Source organism: Apus apus, chromosome 10 (assembly GCF_020740795.1).
Source record: "Apus apus isolate bApuApu2 chromosome 10, bApuApu2.pri.cur, whole genome shotgun sequence".
Taxonomy (NCBI): Eukaryota; Metazoa; Chordata; class Aves; order Apodiformes; family Apodidae; genus Apus; species Apus apus.
In genome coordinates this window covers 13,490,260-13,512,024 of record NC_067291.1, presented here as the reverse complement: position 1 = coordinate 13,512,024, position 21,765 = coordinate 13,490,260, and the positions used below count along the sequence as shown (strand labels likewise).

Genomic DNA, 21,765 nt, shown 5'->3' with positions numbered 1-21,765 from the left:
CGTGTTCACCCCATCTGTGTTCCTGGGCAGGCAAATTAGCACGTTAGTTTGTGTGGCATTGAATTCTGTCGCCGTGTGAAAAGCGGTCCATGTCATCTTGAGCAGACACCTCCTTGTTGTCTTTATGTATTGGGCTTGGAGAGACAGGGCAGATATCTCTGTGCCTGTGACTGCAGGCAAAAGCAAACTATCTCCTCTTGCCTGGGCTCCCAAACAGCTCTTGAGTGTCTAGAAAAGGGCTGGTTTGTGCAGGTATTGTTGAGAAATGGAAGTGGTTACATAGAGTGACAAGGTATGGGGCTTTCCCTGCAAAAGGGGAAAGAGTCTCCAGCCAGGAGAGACCCAGGGTCAAATCCTGCTCTTCATTTGGTGCCTGTGTGTCCTCAGGAGGTTCTGGACACTGTTGTGCATGTGAGCTGCAGAGGGGGGATTAATGGAGAAATAAAGATTGAAAATAAAACCACTGAAAGTGATGGCTCTTCCTGAATGCAGACAGATGGAGAGAGCCTGGCATAATTACATTTAGCGAAGGGCCGCCATGAATGAAACCAATTAAAGGAGAAGCAATGCTCGTATGAGAGAGCGAATGAAAGAGGTAGACAACCACTCGGGTCTCCTCGGGTTTCCACCTTCCATGGGGGGTGGCTCAGGCACGGTCCCCAGGTCACGAGTAAGGTTGTGCACCTGCCTCCTGGCTTAGGGGGACTTTGCTTATCTGCCAGGAGGAAAGAAAGAAGGAAATGGGAAACACTGGGCGCTGGCGGGGCCGGCACGGCTCTGGCTTGCAGCCAGCCCCAGCCTCGCTGTCTCCATTGTCTCATGGCTTTAATGCGTGCCTAGAAATCTAGTATTTAGGATTCAGGTTACCATTGTAAAGCAGAAAGGTCGTGCTCAGCGCTGCTTGGTGTGGATTCCTCTGGCAGCTCTTTTGCCTGCGTGCCCCATGTTGGGAGAGTGTTGGCAGAAGGCGTGGGGCGGGGAGGCTGCGAGGAGCTGGCCTTTGCTGCCTCTGGCCTTCGCTGCCTCTGGCGTGGTGTGCACGTTGCAAGCAGTGCTGCTGGCTGTGTGGTTTAGGGAGGGCAGAGGGAGGTGTCCAGAAAGCCATGCAAAGAATGTCTCAGGCCAGGCCGTACTGAGCGGCCGTGGCTGAGCATGTCTTGCTTGACAAGCTTGGCAGAAAAATCTAGCAAGGCCGGAGCAAAGTGTCTCTTACCCCAGATCTCACTTGGAGAAATTTGGTGGGAGCTTCACAAGTAGCTGCTGCTGGTGACCAAGGCTGGGGGCTTTTGGGACTGTTCCTCCTGATTTAATTCATGGTCCCAGAAATGGCTGTTTTCCAGCTTTCCTCCCTTCTTCTCTGCTATCCTGCTCTCTAGGGCAGTTGTCTTTCGGGTAGAAGAGCAGCTGGCAAGGCTGAACCAGAATGATTCACAAGGGTTTTAGTGCAAAGCTTGGGATTTGGGATGTCTGTTGCAAACACCCAGCAACAGCAATCAAGGGCTGTCTGAAACTCTCAATTCTCACTTAAAAGTAATAAAATTATGCTAACAAGAAATGTATTTAGGGGTATCATCATTGTGGGGGAAAATTCTGGAAACAAGTCCAAGACCTCATAGGGCTTAGGCATCATGGGTGTGAAAAAAATCCCTCCAAATGCTTGAATTTTTGGAGTCAGGCTTAGCAGTTTTGGGGATCCAGACTCCTGGTATTCAGAGCTTAAGGCTGACAGTCTAGGATGCTGCATAACACTGAACAGGGACTGAAAGAGAGCCTGACAACTCAAAGTATTGTGGATTACATTGGGTTGGATGGTGGCTGTCTTGGGTTCTGTTTAAGCCACTAGACATACTGATGATTCTCAGGAGAGGTCCCAGCCACTGTGATATGGCCCTGGGCACAGAGAAACTTGAAAGCAAAGGTCTGTGGTGTGTGCTTCAGCCTCTGGAAGGCATTAACTGGTGATATTGGTCCCTGGCATCCTGTTTTGTAAAAGACCAAGTAAGGGATGAACATCTGTACACTTGCTTGTGGAGGCAGTGGGGACAAGGCTGTACAGACGCAGGCTGGCTGTGCCTATGGACGTCTATGGGTCTGTCTCACTCTGGTGACAGCTCACAAAACAGCATTTGACTTTCCCAGTGCCAAGACTAGGGGGAAAAATATGCGTTTTAAACATTTTTTGGTCTTTGCTTTAACCGAGAGGTCGTGCTGTGTGCAGTGTTGTGGGAGACCGCTTAAGAGCCAGAGCTGTCCCTGTGGTGTCCTCATGGGACCATGCAGGAGTTCCCCAGGCTGCTGCAGACATGTCTCAAGTTGCCGCTCAGACCAGCATCTCAGGGGAATGTGCTCCTGCAGTCCATTTGTGATGCACTTCGTAGGCATTGCCCTGGTGGCTGCTTGCCCAAATGTGCTGTAACCAGGGTAAGTTTTAATATACCTTATGCAGAAGTGGACTTCTAAATGAAGGGCAAACTGCATGCATGAGTCTGGATTTGTACAAAGCAATTGTGGTCCTGCACCATCCCCAGGGTGGGCTTCCTGATGGTGTGGCACTGAGGAGCAGAGGAGTAATACAGTGGGCTCTTGAGTCGGTGCTAGGCTGGGACCCATCAGACTCACTTTTCGTTGTGATTAGGTGGATGGGTGATGTGGCAGATCAAACTGAGAGCTTGGGGAGGAAACAAATGGTCCACGTAGATAAGTGCTGGCTGGGGAGCCCATTAGAGGACGGTTTCCTTGCAATAAGAAGATCTTTCCTGCAGCTGGTTGCATTTCTGTAGGCTCTGATTAACTGCTGCCTCTTTCCATCCCCAAATGCCAGAGGTTAAAGGAGTGCCTGCAAGAGGTTGAGAGTATGGTAGAAAGTGGCTGGTCTCTGCTACCTAATTGACAGTATGCAACATGGCTGAGTGCTGGGAAACAAAGGCTCAGGCTTCTGTGCTGTCTTCATCCTTCTTCCCTTCCTTCCTAACCCCTAATAGAAGCCACCCTGCTGATACTGCAGAATGTTTCCATAGATGCCTGAAGAGAAGAGGAGAAGAGAAGAATCTGAGGGGACCTTATAGCGACCTTCCAATACCTGAAAGGAGCCTGTAAGAAGGCTGGGGAAGAGCTGTTCACAAGAGCGTGTAAGAGTAGGACAAGGGGTAATGGTTTTAAGCTAGAGAAGGGTAGATTTAGGTTGGACATTAGGAAGAAGTTTTTTAATACGAGGGTGGTGGAGCAGTGGGACAGTTTGTCTAGAGAGGTGGTGGAGGCCCCATCCCTGGAGACATTCCAGGTCAGGCTTGGTGGGGCTCTGAGCAATCTGTTCTAGTGTGAGATGTCCCTGCTTATTGTAGGGGGGTTGGACTAGGTGACCTTTAGAGATCCCTGCCAACCCAAGACATTCTATGATTCTATGATTCTATGCCTCTCCGTGTGTGTGTGGATGTGGAGGGGACTGTCTTGCTGTGGGATGAGGATGGTGATGTTGTGCCTTATTCCAGCCTTGTGTCATGCATGCTGGAGAATGCATGGCTGGAGGAACAGGGATACATCCCCTCTGCTTGGGCTGTTCCTAGCTGCAGCTCTCTTGAAGTCCTGCAGAGTTCTCCTGTGGGGGAAGAGCTGCCTTTTTTGACCCATTTGGCTGTGGGACATGCAGAGTCAGCTATGGATGCCTGCTGCAAGACTTTGCCTGCTCCATGGTGCAAGGGCAGAGCCAGGCTGCCCGGGGTCAGCTGGGGATTGCTGGCACCAGTGCTCACCGGGGCCAACACCCTTCCTTGGCTGTGGGGCTGGGAGCTGCATGGGCTCTGCTGAGGAGGGATTCTTTACATCCTGAGGAATTTTCACGCCTGCATCTTCTGATCAGACTTACACAGGAAGTGTCATGCTGGCAGGCAGAGGGACACTGAGGTGTTGGAGCTGCATGCTGTGCTCCTGAGGGACTCACTTTATGGCTGTGCAGAATTAGTCTGTGTTTTCTAGGCCACCTTTGAAAATTTGCTTTCCGTAGCCTAAAAACTGAGCTCTCTGTTTGGCTCCTTAGGTGACAGGCAGGGACTAGAGGTCTCCTGTGACCTGAGAGTCCAACCAAGCCGTGAATGGCTCAGTGAGGGTGGAAATGGGTTTTGCAGTTTGTTTTGGACACAGTCAGGTTTGCTGTTGTTGTTCCCCCAGTTTGGGCACAAACAGCATGTTGGTATCATCCTCCTTGAGCATCGCAGCTCCTCTCTGCTTCCTGAAGTTGCTAGGGCAGCAACATGTCCTTTGGCAGGGCTGTCTGGCTTGGGAAAGACTGGAGTGGTGGCCGTCAGGACTAGCACCTCTTCAGCATTGTCCCTTCGTGCCTGTGCTTGGAAAGGGAGGGTGGGCATGAGACCACAGAGCCCAGGGAGAAGGAACGTCTCTGGTGACGACCACTCATTCTGCCACGCAGCCCTGAGGAGCAGGAGGCTGTGTGACAGCCCGGTGGAAGCTCTCCACAGGTCCCCCTGCCTGAGGAGCTGGCAGTGACACATTTCTGACACAAACTGAGAGGAGATGCTGGCATGAGATCCTGGTCATGTCATCTGGGATCAGGTACCAAACCCTGCTGTGGCTCCAAGCAGCGAAGGAAGCAGCTGCCCCGAGCACTGGTGAGCATGATCCAGAGCTAATCCCAGGCTGTCTGTGGCAAGGTGCCACCCTCAAGGTCTGCCAGCCCCACACCATAATTGCTCCTGGGGCTCTGTGGCTCTGTGTCAGAGCTGCCAGAGTGATGCTGTGGGTGCCTGAGGGAAGCTGGCTGAGGATGTGACGGGTTCACACTGGGCTTGCAGGCAGACAACGGGTGCTGGCATAGCAGGGTGCAGGCACAAACATCTCAGGGGGATTTGCTTTCCTGCAGAGCCTATTGCTCTCCCAGGAAGATTGAAAAATGCTGGTCCTAAAGGGATGAAGACTGTCTGCACTTTGATGGCAGACATCCCAGGAACCATAGGGAAAAAAAGACACCCACTGATTATTATTTTTTTTTATTTCTCCCTGTTTCTGTCTGCCTATCAGCCTGTCAGCTGGCTAGATGCTAATCCACAGCAGCAGCAGCACAAATAAAGCTAGACTAGAGGGATGCTAATTTATGCCTGGATTTCATGCTTTGTTTTACTTCCCCACTTTATTGGACAGAGTAGGCTTTGTGAGTGACGTAAAATGTCGCGTGTGCTCTCCCCATGGCAGGTTCCTGCACATGCGGCAGCAGAAGTTCATTTCTCCATAGCCCTGCAGCCTTGCACATGCCCTTCTCTGCCTCTCCTGGGTCATTTTTTGTGGGGGAGGGTCATTCCTGATAGACCCCATCTGATGAGGGCTTGCTCTAAGTTTTGTTGTGCTGCATTTGAAACCCAGGGATGTGTTTCCAGTCTCATCGTGCCTGCTATGATGGTGCCAGCGTTTATGCATCTAAACTGTAATTTTTTTATGCTCTTGCTGGCTAACCAGAATAGAGCCTCTGCAATTTGCATGAATAAATGTCATGTAAAATCATCTGTTCGTGGGTAGTGACCAGCCAAAAAGTTATGTTGTGAGGCAATCTGTTCTGAGTGATCTGCAGAGCTGTTTAATGAGATGTTGAGATTTACACCTCTCAACGTCTGAGGGGAAAATCATGTACAGGTTTAAGGTCACAGCCCAGACGTGACCTTACTTGTATGGTGTGAGTAGGTGAAGAGGTTTATCACTTGTTGCTTGTGAAACCCAGAGTGTTAAACTGTGCTGGTGAGCAAAGAGCCTTTGAAATACACTGTTTTAGAATAAATGAAACTTAAAGAATAGTCAAGTAGGTGTTAATAACAGAGGGTCTTGCATAGTTCTTGCAAGGGTCTTGCATGGGATCCACACAGAGACCCTTGGGGTATCAGAAGAAGGATTAGCCCCAAGAGACAGGAAAGGGATTTATTGAAGGATTGTTGAGGTCTTCAGCTCCTATTAGAGGTAAAAGGAAAGCAATGCCCAAATACCTCTGAGTCTCTTTGAGGCTGGTGGTGACTTTCCCTTGCAGCCAAGGCTTCTTGAGCAAAGTGACAAATCACTGGTGAAGGAAAGATCAGCCAAGACAGAGCTGGAGAGGGCATTGAAATGGCCACATTGTCTGGGAGCTATGAATCCCCCTGCTTTTTCACTCAACTTTTTCACAACTCCTGCTGACTTCTGCAGAGCAGGCTGGGGAAAAGAGCCCAGAGGTGGATCATGTACTGAGGGCTGTCCTCAGCTTCACTGGGTTAAATCCTAAGTGAGGATTTAATTATGTTCAGTAAAAGCTGCCCAAATTTACAGCAAGGAAATGAGAGCAGAATCATGAGTGTCCTTGTTCTCTTTACCATCAGATAGCTCTTCTCAGCCATGAGTCCTGGTGAGCTGATCTCTGTAGGTTTTATTTCACTCAGTGTCTGCATTGTCCTATTAAAACCACAGCTCTGTCCCCAGATCCCTATGTGTCACTGTATGTTGAGTGCATATCCCTGTGTACTGGGGCAAAGGAATGTGGCAATAAAACTGCTCACAACTACTTGCTTGGATAAAAGGCACAGATTTGCTTGCTTGGCAGTAGCTTCCCTTTTTTTAAGCAGAAATGTTTGCACAAGTGACTTTGGTTTTGTCACAGTGGTTGTGGGAAGGAAATGTTTCACTGTGGTGCATGTTCTTGGGTTTCTGTGTGACATTTTGTCCTGCCTTCTTTATAGCAATGTCCAGACATCTCTTAGCTTTCCTGTTACAGAAACCAAACAAAGGTCCAAGTGGTGGATCTGACTGGAGGAACAATGTGAGGGGATTTGGGCTACCTCTGCCACACCAAGGCAGGACCCTTATGGGTTTACATCACAGCTTTTCTCTTCTCTGACTAAGCTGGTGGACCGGAATAGTTTCCTACTGCTAAGGTGCATCTGTTTGTGTAGGAGGATGTGAGATTGTGGCATTTGTGTTTGCAGCTTTTACTGTGCTCCTCAATCCGACTTACTTGGGGCTGATACCTGCTCAGACAGGGGGAACCTCTGGGCAGCATCACAGCCCGTGTTGTGCAGGTCTTCACGTGCAGACGCCAGCGGTGCGCGGTGTGTCTGGCTTTGTGTGGGTCTCAGAGCCAGCCTCTTTGAGGTCTCTTTGTTTTGTTTCCCTCTGGGTATCTTGTGCAGATGCATTTGCATATATGGAAAACGTTGTCATCATCTTCTCCCCCTCCCCAGCTCCTGCTCCCTTTGCTCTGCCGACTCCTGGGCATTTCCAGCTGAACAGTGTCTGCTGAGGCCAGCCAAGCGTGGTGGGGCTGGGGGCTAAGACCCCCCATCTGCCCCTTTGCTGTTTCCTTCCCCAGGCATAGCTAGGGGGGGTCAGGACATTGGGGGCATTTTTTCCTGTGGTTTGTTGTTTGTTTGTTTTTGTTTTTTGTTTTATTCTGATACTTAGTAACTAGGAATAGGCAGTCAGGTCCTGAAGAGAGTCCAGTCTGCTCCCTGAGCTCCCAGCCCTGACGCCCTGCTGCTCCCTCCCTTTCTTCTCACACTGTAGTGTGTCTGGCAGCAGCACCAAAGAGAGCAGTCCAAACTGTGCAGTGAGTCTGCTCGATTGCTCTAATCCATGAGGCCAGGTTTAAACACTTTCTGTCTCTGCCTGGAAAGCCTAGGGGTGGCTATACCAATAAATCCCTTGCTCCTCCATGAAGATGTCCTTCCCAGGACATTTTAAGTCACTAATCCTCTCCGAGTCATCTCTGGCTCTATCTTTTCTTCCCAAACCTGCACCTGCCCCTCTGCTGCCAAAGACTTGAACACCTTGAGGCTTTGTCCCTCCAGTCTGCCATTTCTCTGTGCACCTCTGTGCATCTCTGCTCCTGCTCTGCTGTCCCCCTGTCCTGCCATCCAACTTGCACTGGGGACAAGCTGGGCCATTGGAATGGCTGGGGGCGGAGGAAGGGGGTGGAGGAGAGACGGGGCAGCTGCGAGGCTTGTGTTAGTAAACACTTCCTTGGGTTCACATTTTAATTCCTTACCCCCCTTCTACATCTTCTCCCCCATCCTTTCCCTTTTCTATATGCTCACACAATGAGACCATTGTCAAGGGGTGATTTGAATGAGGGGTCTCCGGGCATGTTCCCAGCATTGTCAAACAGAGTGGGAAAAAAACCACAACTCCAGCCTAGCCAGGAGGACCAGACCAGACTGAGACAGATGCCTAAATTAGTGACAAAGCCTTTTGAATGTCCCCCCTAGACAAGGGTTGCCTTGTGCATGCGTGCGTGTGTGTGTGCATGCTCGTGGGTGTGTATTTGTGGCTGGGTGGCAGCTTGCATGTCTCCCCATGTTAATTAGTTTTGCATGCATGTCTGATAAGGTGCCAATGAATATATTTGTACTCCTTCCATTGGAGAAAGCTGTCTGGGCGGTGGGGGCGATGCGGGGCGGCGGGGCTGTGCTCAGTGCAGCCAGGGGTAATTGAGCTGTGTGGAGCTGGGGGAAGAAGGGGTGAGGGTTGCTGTGACTTGTGGTGCATTGGCAGAGCTGGGCTTCCCAGCAATGGGGTCTGCTGCTTTCGTTGCACATCACGGAGAGTTTAAAAGAGAACTGAGGCTTTTTTTTGGTTCACTGGGTCTTTCTCTTCATCTTTGCTGATTGTCTGGCTGACAGTCTGAGGCTCTTTCTTCTCCTCTGCCCCATGCCTCTCTCTCAAGTCCCTTAAAAGGTGTTTATTTCCAATGGGTTTGTATCTATCTTTGTATATGCACATACACAAGCAATCACTCACACAAAGCCTCAGCAACAAAACCTCCCAGAAAGGGAGTCAAATCCCCTAGCAGTCACAAAATACGGGAGAGAAGTGAAGCATGTGGGTGCCAGGGGTGGAGCAGTGGAACAGGCAAATGGAAATGCAGAACAGGAGTTGGAGAGACAGAGATAACGTGCGTTATAAAGGGTTTATCAACATTTGCTCAGGATAGAGTTATTAATTACCAATGCAGAGGAAAGTCTTTCTACATCCCCAGCATATGGACCAGCACATAATGCCATTCCTGGAGCGCTGTTATCATCCATCCATCCATCCATCCACCCATCCATCCATCTGCATGCTGTAGGCTCACACAAGGATTCATTTGTAGGTGTAAGGATGTAAACACCAGTTCATATCTAATTAATTTCCTGTCTAAATTAATTTTGCATCCTTTCTCTTAAATCAAGACTTAAGAGCCCACATTTCTTGAGCAGACTGGGAAGAATTTCTAGAATGGGCCAAGATGTGTTTTCTCTCCATGCTCCCATCTGCTTCTGAGCAGCTGCCGGATGCAGAAAGAGTAGGGAATTACATGGCACGAGGCTGCTCTGACATGAAGGTCATTTGGGGAAGTTTTGCTGCAGCATGGCTTGTCTGTTGAGGAGTTTGGTGGCACCCAGCTTCATGCTGTCTCCCATCCACTTTGCCCTCTTTTCCATGCTTGGGTCCTGGTGCTGGCAGTGAAGGGATGGAGAGCAGAAGTATACACACTGTGGTGCAGGGTTGGTCCTGCAAGGATGGAGATGTCTTGGTCAGAGGAGCAGAGCATGGGGTTTAGTCCTAATGGGATGGCTGGGGAGGAAAGGGTCCTGATGAACAAGGTAAGGTGGCCATTGGCATCAACAGGGTCTGGGCTGGGCAAGGGCTAACACCTCTTCAGCCCCACTGGCTCTGCAGCTGCACTCAGCTTTCCTCTGCTGCTGGAAGGGGAGCAGGGAGGTGACACAGAGAGATGATAGAACAGCTAAGGAGCGGCAAAGCCACCAGCCTGGAGGAGAGCTGACACATCCCTAGTGGGGCAGGGTGGGCTGTAGGAGGAGCAGCTCTCCTTTGTGTTCAGAAGTCCAGGAAGGTGGGCAGGGCTGGGCTGCACCTCCCCATCAACCTGCACAGGGCATCTGTGAGGGAGCACTTGTGGACAGCCCAAATCATGCCTCCAAATCCTCCCTGTCATTCCAGCAGTAGGTACAGTGGGCAACTTGTGAGTAATGTGCAGGAAGAAAAGGGACTCCTGTGAAATGCAGGTCATTCAGTTGAAGAACAAAGGCAATTTCATGTGACTTATCAGCAGTGCCTAATTGCACAGGGTGAATAATGAGCAGCCGGGGAGGCAGCGCTGCGGTCCCTCCTGGCAAGCTGCAGCCAGTGGCCAAGCCCTGTGCCTAGAAACCCCGAGTCAGGGCCAGCAGATTGTGGGCATCCTCAGAGAGGTTCAGCCCCAGTCTCTCTACATCTGTGCCCGTTTCAGAGCTGTTTGCAAAGTAATTGTGTTAATCCCACATGGACTTCAGAGGGGAACCTGCCGTTGGAAAAAGTCACTCGGCGGTTGCTCAGACCTTTCATTTGCTCACAGGGTGAGTGTGTCATCCTCGCCTGACCCAGATGCAATGTGGCCTTTACTCAGAAAGGAGAACCAGGCGCCAGCATCCTAAATTCCCTCTCTGACTGGTGCATTGTCCCTGCGCAGGAGCCTTGCTAGGGATCCCTTCCAGCTGATCTCTCGACCCCTTCCCTTCCTCTCCCATTTGTGCATCCCTGCCTCTCCTTAATTTTGCTCCCAAGCTCTGGGCAGGTTCATGGAAACCGCTTTGTCAGAGCTCCTCGCCAGGTTGATCTGCAGAAGGGGTTTTTTTTCTTTCCCCGTCGGGATGACTATTCCCACACAAGCAAAGCCTCTTAATGAATCCGTGGCAGCAAAGTAGGTAACACGCTCGCCCTGCCAAGGCCGCTTGGCACAGCTGGAGTCACGTAATCGGGCTGGGCTGCCAGGCGGGGACAGAGCGGGAAGAGTTAAACTGAGGACAGTGCAGGGACAACTAATCCCCAGCAGGAAGAATAGCAGAGACCTCCCCATCCTTCATCATCCTCCCCCTCCATCCATGCCCTCTTCCTCCCTCTCCACCACATCCTATTCCTCTCCCACATCCTCCCTCTACTTATTTCATCTTCCCTCTTTCTCATCCTCCTCTTCTCCATCGCTTTCTCACTCCTCCCCCTGGTTTCCCTCCTGCCCCCGCGCTCTCCGGCGCAGTCTCCTCTCGCATGCTCCGTCATGTCTCCAGAGCTGGTTTTCGAGTGGGACCGAGGGACGGTATATTTGGGCTGCGGTGGAGGTCACAGCTATATGGGGATTGTTTAAAAGAGATTTGCCCACATCCCAGCCCATGTGACCAGCCTCAGCTGCAGGTCTCTCTTTCTTAATCTGGAGATAAGCGTGATTATCCGAGGAAGGGCTGTTCGGAGCTTTGTAACTGTGACAGGGGAGCTTTCAAGTCGCACTTTGCTGGCAGAGCAGCGTTTAAAGCCGGGGAATCAGATTCCAAGCGTGGCTTTGCATCTCTTTTCTGCTGGGAGCATGGTGCAGGGCTGGCAGTGGGGATGGGAGCTTTATTAGGACTTTGCTTATGATGCGGAAAAGGAGTTAGGGGAGGGAAATGGAGGGAAGAGGGAGGCGAAAAAATCCCAATTTGCTGTTTCCCCATCAGTGGTGGCATAGGAGAGATGCACTGATTCAAGGAGACAGGTCAGCCTGAACCCTGATCTAGAGCAGTAAGGTCCAACAAGCCCGGAGTCTGGCTTTTATTTTCGCCTGGGGTCATGTCTCCTTGTTCTGCACTCCCCAGCTCGCTCCATCGGGGCCCTCACACAAGAGGTCTCTGGGGCCCTGTTTGGAAATGAAATGCTCTTTTAGCAGCTCCCATGGCACATCTTCTCTGTGTGGGGTGACAGAGCCATCTCTGCTGCCCCAGAAGCACATCATGCCCCAGTGCTTGAGACAGCTGGTTCCCTGGCCCCGTCTGGAGAAGGGTTTCCAGGAGGTGCAGCTCTGCAGCCAGGGTGGGAACACAGGGACATATAGCAAATGTATACTTTAATATTGTATCCGTGTCTTGTATTGCTGGAGGCTGGAATATTTTACATCTCATACAAGGGGCACAGTCCCTGAAGGTTTCTTTTGCCAGGACAGACATCAAAATAGGGTTTGGTGGAAATGTTCAGCTCTGGAGCAGGCACTGCTTTGCTTCTATTTGTAGGCTAGAAACTCAGAGCGGAGGCTCATAACGACACCTCTTTTGATGGAGATGGGTCAAGGAGAAAGAAACCTGGATGCCCGCCAGGGGCGAGAATCTGGGGCGAGGTTGAATGGGGACAAAGTGCCAACGCTTTGGACTGTCACTTGGGCAGGACTTGCTGTTCTTGCCATATCCTCCTTGGAGACGGTTCAGCTTCCAGCACGGCAGCTGAGGCCAACCTGATCCAAAGGACAACCTGAATCCCATGTGCTCCCCCTACACCTCATACCACCCATTTTTAGTAGCTGGGAATTTGCAGTGGGAACACAAAACAGCCCCTTTGCCTGGGTTTGTTCTTGGAGAGGCAGTCGCTTGCCTGTGTCAGGGTACTGAGGGATAGAAGAGATCCCTTTTTTTTCCTCTGCCATGAAGGCACATCTCATTTTTGCATCATTCTGCTACGGTGTCTTGCCAGCCTTAAAGCAGCTCAGATCATGTACCTGTGCCCAAAGGTAGACAGATTAAAATGTGTGGCTGCTGGGCAGAGGCTCAGCTTCACTCCATCAGTTGCAAAAGGGAAGCAGTTGCAAATGCATCATCTTGAGAGCAAGCTCTGAAACATCTCCCACGTTGCCTGCCTGTCCCCAGAGCCCCACACAGCTGCTCTGTGGGTGGAAGCTCTGTTTTCCTTGTGCCCCCGTGAACTTTATTTTTTGCTATTTTTCTTTGTGTGCTGCTTAGACGAATCCTCTTCAGTGCCTACAGCTTATTCCAGGGCTTTACTGAGGATCTGGACAACACATGTAGCCTTACTCCAGAGCACAGCTCTTGAAGAAACTAGAAGGTGGACACAGCATCTTTTTCATCTAGTGACTCTAAGACCAAACAGCCCAAATCCCAGCCCACAGCCATGTTGCACAGATAATGCCCATGCCCCAGGGCAGAACTAGAGCTCCCCTCCAGATCCCACAGCCTTGGATCTGGCAGCAGGAACGTGGGCAGGAAGATGTAGGCGTTGGCATGTGCAGGCAGGGACACGTGTACACTGGGGCAAGTGTGCCCATCTCTGCAAGCACAGTCCCACGCCTGCCTGTGTACCAGCCCATCTCCGTGCATTCACCCCACATGAATATGTCCCATACCTGCCTGAAACGTGGGCTTGGGGGTGTAGGGTGACTGATTTACTAGTGTTAAATAGAGGGAATCACAGCAGACGGCACTAATGGAGCGATCCGTTGGTGAAATGGCAAGGGAAGGCTTCCTGATGCAACACATGGGAGAAGGAGCTAAAAAAGGGAGTGGAGTGACAGAGATGGGCAGGAGATCAAAGGCTGTGCTGGGTCCAAGGGGGAGGGAAGGTGATACCCAGAGCAGTTTGTGTTCCTGGGTGCTGCGTGATGCCAAGGAGAGTTAAGAAAAGCACCAGTGCTGTGAACAAAAGCCATTGAGAAGAGAGACGGGGAGAGGAGAACAGGATGGAGAGACCAAGGGAGGTAGAGCAATGAGCTCCAATCTCAGGGTTTTTTGGAGGACCAAGTAGGTGGCTCTCCATGCTGGGTTGAAAGATGGGCTGGTGAGGGGGACTGGAACCATTGAAGATGGGCCAGGTGGTCCTGGGCCATAGACAGGGAGCCAGCACAGAGTCCCTCCAGGCGGAGGTGCAGGGTGGCTTTGGGACAGAGGAGCTGTCATGGTGGCAGGGTAGACAGTTTTCCAAAGGTGAGCTGAACCCAGAAGCCAAGACATGGCCAAGGCTTCCGGGAGAGTGAGAAGGAGCTCTGCAGTTGGCTTGGAAAAGGCCAAATCATTTACCCAAACACCATGTCAGGCCAGATGCTGGAGTCTGAGCACAAGCTGGGCAATAACATGCACAAAGGGTTAGAAAGTTCATTTTCTCTCCTGTGCCTGCACAGCATCCCCAGCATCCCTGTGCCACACTAGGGATGCAGTCCACCCCATGGCACCGGGACCTGCTGGGGACCAAGGGGAACCTCTGGAGACCAAAGGGAAGGGAAGATCTCTGGTAGCTGCTTTTGGATTCTCCTGAACTCACCCAAGTGTCCACCATCCTTACGTGGGTGGCTGAGACCCAGGGGCTATTCAGGCCCTTACTCTCATTGCTGTTTCTCAGGTCCATTTCTCACAAGGCCCCTGGTACACAGATATGTGAGTTTGGTTTTTGTGATTGATTAAAAGCAAAAACCTTGACCAAAAAACCTATAATGTTTGCTCACAACCTTATTGCCATAGTAACGGAGGTCCTGAGGACACCTCTGAAGTAGGTCACTGCAGGCCCTGTTTTGCTGCATCTCCCGGCATGGCACAGCTCTGGGTGCAGGATGCCCCTGCCATGATCCAGCAGGGCATCTCCCTGGCATAGCCCAGATCCACTAAGGGAAGGCCAGGCTGGAGAGCTGCCCTCTGGTGACAGCACCTAAGGGTGCTGAGGGCTGTCCTGCACCCAGTCATGGGAAAATTCTGTCCCGCTTGCTGCCCCCATGCCAGCTTGCTGGTGTCCCCCAAGTAAGGGCTCCCTTCCCAGCCTCCCTTCTACCATCCCCCACCACCTCGCTGCCTCCCTCCCCCCTTTCCCCCAGCGCCTCTCCTCCTGCTTTGCATAATTTTCCATTTTCAGTGTCCCCTTTTCTTTTTCTCCTCTCCATATGTTGCGTCCCCCTCTCTGCCTGGCGCAGGAGCCGTCCTTAACAAGCTCGGCAAAACCCTCTCTCTCAGGGGCTGCACATGAAAGATGCTCTGTAAAAACAGAGCCTGGGACGGGGCCCCCCCTTTTCCCCCTTGATTTATATGGGGCTGGGATGTGGGAACATTTCTGGGTTGCGCTTTGGAGCCGCTGGGTGCTCGTGCCTGTTTTCTCCAGCCATTCAGCGCAGACCCCTAAGGCCAGCTTGTCCCCTGCCTTTGATCTGCAATGCAGAAAGAGTGGCCAGGGCAAGTTTGTGCCTCTCTCTCCTTGCCCAAGCCCTTATCTCAGCTGGCAGAGAGGGATGCCCTGTCCCTGCTGCACTGGGGAAAGACCATGCCCTTCCCACTCAGTGTCCAGTGGTCTTTTCCAAATCATTATTTCAACTCCCTCCTACATCCCTGGCACCATGGGGACCTCTAGCCCCAGCAGGTCCAAGGCGCTGGGTCTTGGTGAAGCAGCAGGTCACAGGATTTGTGATACACAGCGACTTGGCACATCTAACCCATCCCTGCCCCTCTCCCACTCTGCTATGGATTCTTGCCAGCAAGTACCCGGCCAGCACGGAGCGAAGGGTGCCGGGGCTGGCAATGCCTGCCCAGCATTTGATGGGTTAAGCCGGTCTCCAGCTAATTTCTCCCAGCGGCTCCCCTCCTCCTCACACTTCTGTATGCAGCAGGCAGGGCCTCAGCGCAGGTTCCTGCACTGAGCTGTTGCCAGGGGAGTAGTTAGGCGAGTCTGAGCTATGCAGGGAAAAGGCCCAGGCTGTCAAAGTGTCTGAGATGAACCATAGCCCGGTCCCCCTGCAGCTGGGCCCAAGCATGCATCAGCCCTTGTTTGGAGCCTGGGAATGGCAAAGCCCAGGGAGGTTCAAGGGCAAACTTGCTATTCATTAGTCAGGGGTCCTTGACGTTCCCACTCTCTGTCTCCCTTCTTCTTCTCTTTTCTGTCCCTCTTTTGACAGATTCCTGGGTGCTTTTGGGGAAAACTCCCCTCCTCCCTTTTCGCCCCGGCAAAAGCCCTCCACATAAACTTCCCCAGCAGACAAGGCAGGAGGACAATAAGGGCATGGCCACGATGCAAACGAGAGCCCGCGGAGCAGCCGCATCCCTCGGGTGTCCTTTTCTCCCTGGTCCTTCCCGCGCTGCCACGGGAGAGCCAGCCGGCGCTTTTCATTTCGCTCGGCTCACCCGTTGCCCGCCTCTTATTATCTTGATGCTTGCAGGAAATTGTAACTTGAGATAAGAGAAATGTCAGCTGCCTTCTCCTCTCTCCCGTAGCCCAAAGCACCGAGAAGTTCCTCCGTAGGAAATGTAAATGCTTGCCCAGGTGCACAGGGCGGGCTGGAGATGGAGGGAGCCTCGAGAGGCCGTGCGAGCTTCTCCTCCAGGAGATAAAACTCGCAGCGTAGGCGTAACATGGAGCCTCCTCCCACCTCGCCAAACAGCATCTTTCATTGCTCTTAGAAGCCAAAGCCCCCTTGTAATTATCCAAAGCAAACAGCACGTGTTATTAGTTTAAAATTATTTCCCCCCTCATCCTTACACCCCCTTCTCCAGGCCCCTGGAGCAGAATGGAGGTGTAATTTTGCTAAGGAGTTAGCAGGGGAGAGCACAGCTTTTGGTCACATTCAAGTTGGAGGGCTTGAGCCAGGGAGGCGGTATGAAAGGCTGGTATTTGCATAAGCAGCGTGCATCCCTACAAAAAAAAGAAAGATATCAGGGGCTTGCAAAATTCAATCAAGGCTGGGAGGGAAAGGAAAAAAAAAAAAAAAAAAAAAAGAAGGGGGAGGGAAGGAAGGGAGGGCAAAAAAAAAACTGACAGTGAAAAAGGTTTTTCTAAGTAACACCCTGGCGAGATTAAATTGTCCAGAAAGTTTCTCCATGTGAGCTGGTGAAGCGGAGGCTGGGCTGAGGGCAGGGGAGGAGCGGGGTCCCTCCTTCCCAGACTCAATAGGGGATAGGAATCTGATTAGGCAGAGCGTCCTGCATCCATTTGCCATTATTTGAGGGGTTTTTTTTCCCTTCTCACCACCCAGAATAGCTGCGGTGAGGCAGTTTGTCAGCCTACAAACCTCAGCGCTGGCTTTGTGAGGGCATGGGGAGGCACAGGAGCAAGTGCTGGGGCAGAAGCTGAGTTGTAATTGCAACTATTTATGCATCTTTTTTTAAAAGAAGAGAGGGATAACGGATCCACACGCTACTTTGCAGGATGCATTCCCTGTGCAGGGCTCTGGGGATGGAAGGCAGCATTGGGCTGGGATCAGTTCCTGATGCCGCTCTGTTTTTGCAGACACCTGTGATGCTTGAGTGCAAACCTCCTGCCTGTGGAGAAAGTGTGTGCAGGAGGTTTGGGCTTTCCTGAAGCTTATGTCCAGGTCCAGCCCCTCTTGCCCCCAGTTACTAAGTGCTGGAAGGTGCAAGCTCACCGGGCAGGCAGGGCATAATTTCCAGGGTGGGTTGACGTCTCGTATCAATGAGCATCCTCTCTATCTGCACCATAGATGACTTTCTCTGTAGGTTGCAGCAAGTTCAGCCTGCCCAGGCAGAGGGGCAGGGACTCTCACTGCCCAGGGCAGGGGTCTTTACCTTGGTGAACACAAGGGTTCAGCCTCCTCCTCTCCTGGGCTTGGGAAAGCACCTAACACTGTTCAGGTTTCATCTGCCCTGATGTCACCATCCCTGCCAGCCTTGGGGGACATTGGGGTGACTCCTAATGTTACATAGAATAAAGCAGTGCTGAGCCTTGGCTTCCTGCAGCCTTGGTCTGCCTGCACACACACCAGCATTGGGTCTGTCCTCTCAATTCTTCAGAGACAGGTTGTGGTCCTACCCATGCACGTGGGGTGGGTTTGGCTTCTGCCACTCTGAAGTTTTAGGCTTGCTTCAAAGTTGCAAAAGTGAAGGGATTTTCCTTGGATTTCCATCAAGTGCTGCATGAATATTACACTTCAAGGGGTTACAGAAGATCTATTTTTAAGTGGGAGAAAAAATACCCATGAAAATTGCACCCTGGACCCCAGAGTGTAGAGTATTTGCACAGTTCAAAGAGTTAGGGTGGTTCATCCAGTCACAGCCCGGGAACGTCACGGTGCGACCTACAGCAGATCACATGCCGGCTGCTCCCAGGGCGGCTCGTTAGAGAGCCACATGGAGGATTTATCTCTTAAAATGGGCTTGCAAATATTTTATAAAATTTGCAGTATTTTATAAAATTACAATTTGGTGCAATAAGAAAAAAAGAAATTAGCCAGCTGAAGGTTCCTTTCGGCGCTCTGCATCCAAGTGTATTCAATAATGAGTTATGTTAGTCTTTACTCCTTCCGGCGTAACAGTTTTATAGGAAAAGCAAAGGGAAGGAGGCGAAGGGATAGGACAGGGTTTGGGGACTGTGTTAGGGGATCCGTACTCACCAAGGGGTAAGTGCAAAGGAAATTAAGAAAAAAATCAGGAAAAAAGGGAGGAGGTGCAAGAGGCGTGGGTCAAATCCAGGGAGGTGCAGGGAAAGCCAAGAAGGGGACTTTGGCTGAACGTCACAGCTTCGGCTCCAGCTCAGTTGCTCAGTATCACTTTCTCCAGCCAGGCAAGGGCGCCGAGGGCAGGGAAAGTTAACACAAAGATTAAAACATCAGAGGGCTGTGCCTTTAGTGGCTCTGACATGCAGAGTAATCCCATGCCCCAAAGCCTAGGGAGGAAGGACAAGTGGCAAGCCCTCCCCTGGCTGGCGGTGTGTGGGGCAGGCAGAGGTAGGGATTGAGGCGGGTGCAGGGGGAGCTCAGCATCTTGGGGACCATGATTTTCCTGCTCGGGAAGGGGGGAAGATGGCCTAGAGCCATGGGAAATGTGTGGTGTGGAGGGAAAGAGGGTTGGAGTTTTGCTTCATCAGTAAGCTGAGTTGGTCTGTGCTCAGCTGAGCACTGCTAGATCATTTCCCTGCCAGAGGTCATAACCGCTCCATTTTTTTCCCCTTTCCTTCCTAGATCCCAGCGAGGGAGAAGGGACTTTCCATGCCTATGAGTTCCTTCTTGCAGTTGGCTACCGTTTGCCTGGCCTTGCCATCTGACATCTCCAGGAGGATCCCGGCCTGCTTCTACAATGGCCCCAGAGAGGAAGTGGCTTTGGCTCATGAACACAGAGGGTTTCTGCACCGCTTCGGATCACGCCGGTCCAGCCATGGGGAGGGAGCCAGGGCAACACAGGGAGCAGGGGATCATCCCACACCACTCCTGTACATTGTCTTTGGTGCCCTAAATACCCCAGAGCAGGACCACAGTGCTTAGGCAGAGGGATCTGAGCAAGCCACCATCTCACCTGGCAAAATGCTGGGTGCATGAAGGCTGGAAGGAGCTTTCAGCACTGGCCTTTGCTCATGGAGCAGAGCTTGGGTGCTCCTCATCCTTGGGTGTGCAGAGCTGCAGGAGCGCAGCCATCCTGACAGCCCTGCGTTCAGAGCTCTGAGGACCACGATTCTGCCCAGGCTGGGCAGCCCTGCTGCTCTTTTCTCCCACCCTCTTTGTTCCTGCAAGAGAAACGTACTGGCTGTAATCCTCTCCCATTAAAATCCCTGTTTGAAAAATAAAACTCTCCCTTTTGCAAAAGTGAGCCGTGTGGTGTGCTGCAGTCTCGGGACGGAGGAGCACAAAACAGACCCAGGCAAACCAGCAGGGAAGCGGGAGCAGCCGAGACCCAAGCGGCCGCGCTGCGTCCTGCCCCGCATCAGGCACATTTCCCTGCAAGCCCGAGCGAATCCCTCGCCGCGAAACGATCTTTATTTGGTCTGAACCCCGTCTGGGAAGTAACCGCTAAACCCAATGCAAACAGACCCCCGTGAAAGAATATAATGAATATGTCTCTCAAATGATTTGGAGCCCTTCTGCCTGCAGAGCAGGGTTCCCCATTGTGCCCGGCTCCCGGCGTGCCCGGGGCAGGCTGCGCGAGGTGGCCGCTTTCCCAGCTGAAACCCGAAAAAAAAAAAAAGCAAACAATGGGTCAAGGCCGGCATTGTGTGAGCCCAGGCAGGCAGAAGGAGCGCAGCCCGGCATGGCCAAGTTCAAGGCTGGGCAGGGGGCCGGGCGTGCGGGGATGCTAATGGGGGCTGCGGAGGCATGGAGAGGGGGGGTCAGGGGCTCTGCGTGCCATTACCCAGTGAGGCCGCCAGCACCCAAAAACCGCCTTACAGAGAGGCAATGAGGCTTGACTGCCCGGTGCAGCCAGGGTTTTGGGGGGTACTGGGAGCGATTTAACTGCTGGGGGGACTGATGCTACCTGGGGGGCTGGTATTACTGTGGGGGATTGGTGTAACTTGCAGGGGGGCTGATGTTACTTGGGGTGGACTGGTGCTATCGAGGTGTTACAGGGGGAACAGGTGTTGCTAATGGATATTACTGGGGGGGGGGGCGGCGCTCTCAGGGGAATGCGAAGGGAGGTGATGGCACCGTGCAGGGCCCCACTTTTGCCATGTGTATCCTCCTGGCATGGGGGTGGGTCTGGATTTGGGAGCCCCGCAGAGAACACAGCTTCTCTGGGTATTATACACAGCTCTGTCCGGTACTCCAGGCGTGGGCGGGGACCCCCACAACACCCCCTGCTCTCCCCCCCGCTCCCCCTCGCAGAGCACATCTCCCCCCGCCCCGGATGAAGTGTGCGGAGACAGGCGGAGCGGCCCGTGGAAAAACACCATGGAGGGCCCGCACAAAGGGGGTTTTATTCAAATTTGTTTAGAGTTTAGCGGATTTGCATGAAAAATGTGTGAGAAAAGCCGGCTCCAATGACCTCATCCCCAGCTGCCATTAATGTTCAATTAAGTGCTGAATAGCAGCAAAGGGGGGACCGGCCGGGACGTGCAGAGAATCCAGGCTCGGGCGCAGACTGTGAGAACCGGGCGGCCCCCCCGGCCGTCTGGCCCCGACCAGCCCCGACGGGGTCCCCCTGCCGCCGCCCCCTTCCACATCAGGAGGTGCGCTGAGCCCGTCGGGTCTCAGCCCGTCTGGGTTATCCCTCGAATCATTCACATCCTGAAGCAAAGTGCCCCCCCTGCAAAGGTGGGTGTCTGGGAGGGTAATAACTCCTTGTTCCGCTACCGAGGCTGCTGTCGCCCTCTCAACTCCCCCCCCCCGCAGCCCGGCTCGCCCGGCCCGGAGCCACTCTCCGCCTCGCAGACGGTGTGAAAGCCCAAGTTCAAGTCCACGCCGAGGGGCTCTGCCCCGGGATTCCCAGCTCCTTTCCATCCTCCGCCTTTTGTTCGCCTCTGACAATTGCTCTTTATTTCTTACACACCCCCAGCCTCCCCCCCCTCCGCAACTCCCCCTTCCCACCCCCCCCCGCCCGCACTTGGCACCGTTTAGCTGCCTGCCTGCAAACTTAACAACCCCGGTTCTTGGTATAAGCACTCAAATTACCCTTCTTTCTACATATAAACACGGCCCGGGGTGTGCGGCTCTCCCCGCCCAGGGGTCCCCCCGGCGCAGCCCGGCTTCCCCGCACCGGCCCGGCCCGGCCCCTGCCCCGGCCCCGGGCGGAGGAAGTTTCTGCTGCGGGACACGGCGGGAAAACACGAGCCGGATCCAGCACCCCCCCTTCTTCGAGTTTCCCCCGGGTCAGCGCTCAGGTAAGGGAAGGGACCCCCCCATTTACTTTTGGGGGGGCTGTCTCTGCTGAAGTGTGTGTGTGTGGGAGTTGCACGGCAGGTTTTGGGGTTGATGGAGGGGGTTTCACTGCAGAGGGTCCCGCACTCTCCCACCAGCTGATGCGGAGCCTCGAGCCAGCCTCCCTCGGGGGTACCGGACCCCCCTGAGCAGGGATGCGGGTGGGACGCGCCTGGCGGGGGCAGCCGGAAAGCCAGGGGAGGGGGCCTTCCTAAGCCGACGTCTGCCCGGCCTGCCTCTCTCCGCCCCCCTCAGGAGGGGAACACCCACCCGGGAGCGGACCGGCACCCTCGGGGCTCCCCAGAACCGACACCGCCGGGCCCGCTGCTCCCGAGACGGGAAGGGGGGGGCACGGGGCTTCGGGGACAACCCCTCAGCCAGGGGGGCAGCGGCAGCATCGCTGC

General features: G+C 53.1%; 1 protein-coding gene across 2 annotated transcripts in view; it reads left to right on the top strand.

Moving 5' to 3' along the window:
- Positions 1 to 19,319, top strand: part of LOC127388705 (uncharacterized) — a 35,816-nt gene extending 16,497 nt beyond the window's left edge. For both annotated transcript variants that reach the window (XR_007890441.1, XM_051628479.1), the window contains one exon: positions 18,698 to 19,319. Coding sequence is in view for 1 of the 2 variants with exons in the window: in XM_051628479.1 (XP_051484439.1) it covers positions 18,698 to 18,997 (300 nt within the window). In the remaining variant the exon portion in view is untranslated. The remainder of the gene's footprint in view (positions 1 to 18,697) is intronic.
- The last annotated feature ends 2,446 nt before the right edge of the window (positions 19,320 to 21,765 follow it).